Source organism: Halyomorpha halys, unplaced genomic scaffold (genome assembly GCF_000696795.3).
Source record: "Halyomorpha halys isolate HHAL.00 unplaced genomic scaffold, Hhal_1.1 Scaffold1085.1, whole genome shotgun sequence".
Taxonomy (NCBI): domain Eukaryota; kingdom Metazoa; phylum Arthropoda; class Insecta; order Hemiptera; family Pentatomidae; genus Halyomorpha; species Halyomorpha halys.
The window spans coordinates 53768-59558 of record NW_027116558.1 but is presented as its reverse complement, the minus strand read 5'-3'; the positions used below and the strand labels follow the sequence as shown (position 1 = coordinate 59558).

The window sequence follows — 5791 nt, the reverse complement described above, 5'->3', positions numbered from 1 at the left end:
ATATAAAATTGGGGAGCTCGGTAGCATTGTGATAAGGCACGATGCTACTCACTCCAAGGACCCAGGTTCGAATCCGGCTGGATATTGGAAATTGTTTTTTTATTGACCGTAGCCTTGAGTTATTCCTGTGGGTCCGGGGTCCACTCAGCCTCATAAATTGGGTACTCTTAATTGGATAATAATATGGCGGTCGAGCGTGATTCTGACCAAATCTCCTCCTTGCACAACCGTTGGTTTAATTCCCTATATTGGTTGTAACGGTAAAAATTTTAATATATAATTATTATAAATTACGGTATAAATTATTCTCCAACTATTCATCACATTTTGCCGAATTATATGCCTTTTCAGAGCGCAATGTTATCATTAAATAATAATATAAAAAAATACCATTAATACCCATATAAAAATAATAAAAAAACCCAACATTCAAGCAATAAAAGGTAATAAACAAATAAAACATAAGTAGATTAAGAGACACGCAGGTATTCCAGATAACGAGATAGTTCATACACCGATTATTATAAAATAATTAAATTAGGTCAGATAAAAATATAGCAAAAACAATATCAGGAGAATCCTACTGGGCATTTCTATCAAAACATATATCGGCATAAAAATAAGCACTACTGAAACTTTTTGAATGTATATTATACTTAAATGAACGCCATAGAAAATATAATGAAAAAAATTGTTCAAATATCTAGATACAAACCCAAATATTATTTATGATAGTATATTAAATGTAACAGACAATGCAAACATATGTTAGAAATATTGGTAATCTATAAAAAAAAAAATGTATAGCAGATATACTTATGATATTGTAAATTAGTAAATAAGATATATTAATAATACATATATATGTATTATTACATTATAGATGTATTAATAATACATATATATATATAAAGCCTTTGGAAAATAATCCAATCATAATGATAGTTTTTTATGACTCAATATATAATTAATTAAGTAGCTTATTTTTGGATAATCGCTGAAGGCAATTATCCAAAAATAAGTTAATTAATTAATTATATATTGAGTCCTAAAAAACTATTATAATGATTGGATTCTTTTCCAAAGGCCATTTTGTGTGTTTACCAGTTAACCAATTAAATACCTTTATATTTAAAAAATGTTGTTACTATTAATTATATAATATAATAAGGGGTGGTATATTGGGTTATATAATAGTATATAAACTACATAATGAGACAAAGTATTTATTTACAATTTATTGCTATGATTCAGATAAATGGTTTCCATAAAATATCGGTTATTACATTATTACTTATTGGTTAATTTTATACTTATAGCTGCCGATGCCGTGGGATGTAGTTTTTTAGGTGTCGTCTTGTTCATAAGGGATGTCCAGGTCTCGTGGCCCTTCACACGACTTCGTCTGGTCATATAATCATTATAACAACACAATTCATATATGTTGCTGAATTTTAAAACTTCTACTATCTTGCATTCATCCTTTAATTTATTTCCAAAATCAATATGTACTGTAACATCTCTGCTCGATTGGCTTAATGTTTCTAATGACAAGCTAAACTAAAATTTACACTTCAAGATTCCATTCGTAACATTTTAATGTACTTGAGATATACTTTAATTTAAATATATTATAATTTTTTATTAAATACATACCCTTGATTATGGTTCCTTTTATGGCCTTAAAGCATTCTATAGGAGGAAAATTTCGTCCTCCTAGGAATGGGGAGAGACCACGCTGGTGATGGTTATATTCCTTTTTTCTTTATTTTTCACCGTCAGAAACTTTTGATTAGTAAAACGTTATTTTTTTATTGTTACAGAGCTTGCTGCTTCCTCGAGAGGAGAGAAATCCAGAAGCGAACTGAAAAAGAGCGAATCTTCAGGAAGCTGTTCCGCCGCTACTCTCTTGCTGGTAACCGCCTGTACCCTGATGACTACATAACTACAGTGTCTTCATGTGGTCCCCGGGTTCAAAATTATGTATATAGTGTAAACATCTTTGGGCTTCTCTGTGTATATACCCGCTCTTGGCACGACCAGATGTTTCGTATGTTAAGTGTATCCTTCTACCCATGTACGATTTAGTTATATATAGCCGGCTGTTGTATGTTTCGTCTTCGCTCCTCGAGCTTCAAAAACTTGACAATTGTATACGAGGCGTTTAAACTTGGTAAATAAATAAAAAAAATAAAAGAATGATATTTATATTGTGCATTTATAAGATGAAAAAAAACTTGAGAATGTTATTGTTTATGCGACTGCTTTGCTGAAGCGATCTTCGTGGTTCGTTATATAATTGTTGATGTAATTTGAAACCTAAACCAAAAAAAAAATAATAAATAACAAATAAAGCTGATATCTGTTCAATGTTTGTAAATAAAATATAACATATACATAAACTATATACTATGTATGATTTAGTGCCAACAGGAATGTGTGTAACTATGTAATTTAATGAATGTATATGACTTGATATTTTGTTAATAAAGTTCGTTCAGTTTACAATGTTATTTATCCCTTACTTTATATATTTTTTATATCTATATTTTTAATGGTATACTGAAAAAAAAGATTTATGTGGGACGAATAGTCTAAAGATATATAACATCCTATAAGTTTTGTATTTAAAGAAGACTAAACCTAAAAAAAAAAAATACAATTGAAAATTAATATTTTATAATTAATTAAGCTCAATCATTACGATTATTATATTGTTTTGTATTAAAAAAGCAGCCAGATATTGCGTTTCAGCGCAAATAGTTTGACATCAGAATCTTCGGACCGAATATTGTGGAGTTCCAAATAACAGGTAAGGGTTGCTAGAAGAAAAGTGGTTGGTGATCACTTGATCAGAATAGAAATGGTTTGTGATCAGGATAAGGTGATGGTTGGTGGTGGATGGGTCATACTAACCTAACACCCATAAATTTAATAACTAAATAGAACAAAGTGTGAATCCTGTCAGATCTCATTAAATATCAAACATGTAACAGAGGAGTACATTATTAGATCAAGCTTTTGTTAATAATTCAATAAAATATTGTGGAGAGTTAGCAATGAAAGACTCAACAGAATCAATCGATAGCTTTAGAGGTATTCATGCTCTTTAGTTTAACATGCTAAGGTGTGTTAAATGGAGAGATATTTCTTGTCAATAGATCTGCTAAAAGGAGAATACGCGACACAACAGGCCAGCTCAGCTCTGCACCATTTTGTTTGTTGTTTTGATAGGTTAGTTGTTCGTAGTTCATTTTTGCCTTTAAAATCCAATCGAGTAATGGCTAAAAATAATAATAAAGTAATAAAGAAAAAATAACTAGGAGAGAAAATAAAGAACAAGTAAGGTAGAGGAAAGATATGATGAAGCTCATGACGATGTGACGTACATATGTCTATTAGCACTCAAATTAAAGCTAGTTTAATGGATTATAAAGAAGTTGATGACCTCTACCTTCGTAGGAATAGTAGTTTTCATGATATTTGCTAAAATAAATTGATTTATAGCCGTCTAGACAATAGGTTTGATTTATGAAAACCTTTATTTCAGAAACCATTATACGTACTGATGTCTGCCAGCGCTGAAATTAAAGCTAGTTAAATTTACTACAACGTCGTTAATAATGTTTATCTTTGTAGGAGTAGTAGTTTTTATGATATTTAACAAAATAAACTCACAAAAAGTTAATTTCTAGTTGTTCGTATAAAATGTTGGATTTTTGAAAAAAACATATCTCTAGATCCATTAGACGCACATATGTCTGCCAACACTCAAAATAAAGGAAATTTAACTTACCATAAAGTAGTTCATGGCACTTATCTTCGTAGGGTGAGTAGATTTTATGATATTAACATATGAATATAAATTTGGCAAATAAAAATTTGTCGGAACAACTATAAATCAATTTATTTTAGCAAATTTCATGTAAACTATTACTCCTACGAAAATAAACATTATCAACTACCTTATAGCTCATTAAACTAGCTTTGATTCGAGTGCTAAAAGACATCTGTACGTCAAATGGTTTTTGAGATATAAATTTTTGAAAATAAATTCACTAACTACTGATCTTTCAGTACACCCCATACATTTTAATGAAATGTTGCTTTTTAAAAAAGCTATATCTCGAATACTATTTAACGTAAATAACTCTATTAGGGTTCATATTTTAGCAAATTTACTCTTCTTTAAATGATGTTCTCTTAGGTTTTCTTGTGTTGTTCCTGCTTTTTAAGATATAGAGGTTCGAATGAAAAAATAGTTTTTTTTATCACTTTGAAACAGCCGCCATTTTTTATTCCTCCTACCTATACTTGGCAGACTCATCAATTTTGACTATTAATTATACATAGTTTTCATTAAAGTAATCAAAAATTGGGGTGAGATAACTTCCTTTTTTCTCCTCTTGGGCTCTTGTACTAAAGGGTTGTACAAGAAGGAGGTTTAGTTAGAATCAACCTGTATCGTCAGATTTTTACCCAATTGAGGGTAAAAATCTGGGACTTGGAGGTCCCACAGGGCTGACTCACAGCTATAATGAAACAGCAAACAATTATCAGCCAGAGTAAAAGTAAGCCATAAAGCTGGATCTTTGGAGTTAGTAGCACACTGCTTTACCACAGAGCCACCCACTCCCTTAATAATTAATGTATAAAACAATCAAATTGAAGATGATCATGGTTTTGAATATGACTCTCAATACCAAATACAGAAAGTATCATTTCCAAAAAAAAAGAAAGCACTAAACTTGTCCTAATGAATATCTTGGACAAAGATTGGCAACAATTTTGGTACAACCCAAACATCGCAATACAAAATCACGACAAACCAAAAAGTTCACTTTACAAATCAACAAACTACTGACAGAACATGTATAATCAAAACGTTACTGCGACGGACTGACGCCACAAATATTTTAATATAATAAGAAGAAAAATAAATAAAAGAAGTCTATTAAATAATTTATAAGTATTCAGAGTAATTATATTTAAATATGTAAAAGGAAAATATAAAAAAAATTATTTAATATAATTTAGAAAAAAAATTATTAATATGAATAATATTTTTCATGAGGTGAAGATAGTTGACCGTAGATAAATGAGAGAAGATGGCCGGAAGTGCGATCAGCAGAAAAACACAAATAAACAAAAAAATATTTATTTGTGCCGACATATCGACCTGATTTTCAGGTTTATTAAAACAAAAAGAGATAACAACCTTCCTTCAAAGAATCATAAAAATAAAAATAAATAATAGACTAAAATGTATGGAAATATAAACTCATAACAATGAATTAAAAATATGAGCTAGTTTATTAATAACCATGGAATTAGACAGTAGTAGATTGATAACAATATAGAATAAAATATAATATTATATAGGTAACAAGAGGTAAGTTTTTTAGACTCCATTGACATATCTTCTTACCTATATAATATTATATTTCATCTTATATATCAATCAACTACTACCTAATTTCATGTTTTATATTTTCAATTCATTGTTATATATATTTCCAAATTTGTTAGTATACTATTTATATTTATTTTTATGTTTCTCTCAACGATAGATGTTATTTATTATTGTTTTATAGCACTTATGAAGACCTGAAAACCAAGTCGAAATATCGGCTCAAATAAATATTTTTTTGTTTATTTGTGCTTTTCTGCTGACCTTTCCCCCGACCATCTTCTACCCTTAATATTATTTTTAATATGTATTAATGAAAGTAAAGCATGAAATTAACGTCAATAATGATAAACTTCCTACACTATATATAAACTATATAGG

The 5791-nt window shown here is 29.3% G+C and overlaps 1 protein-coding gene across 1 annotated transcript in view; it reads left to right on the top strand.

Moving 5' to 3' along the window:
- Positions 1 to 2434, top strand: part of LOC106688230 (Dpr-interacting protein gamma) — a gene marked incomplete at its 5' end in the record, with an annotated part of 231029 nt that extends 228595 nt beyond the window's left edge. Inside the window, 1 exon segment of the mRNA XM_067053310.1 lies at positions 1824 to 2434. Coding sequence (XP_066909411.1) covers positions 1824 to 1945 — 122 coding nt within the window.
- Positions 2435 to 5791: the final 3357 nt, after the last annotated feature.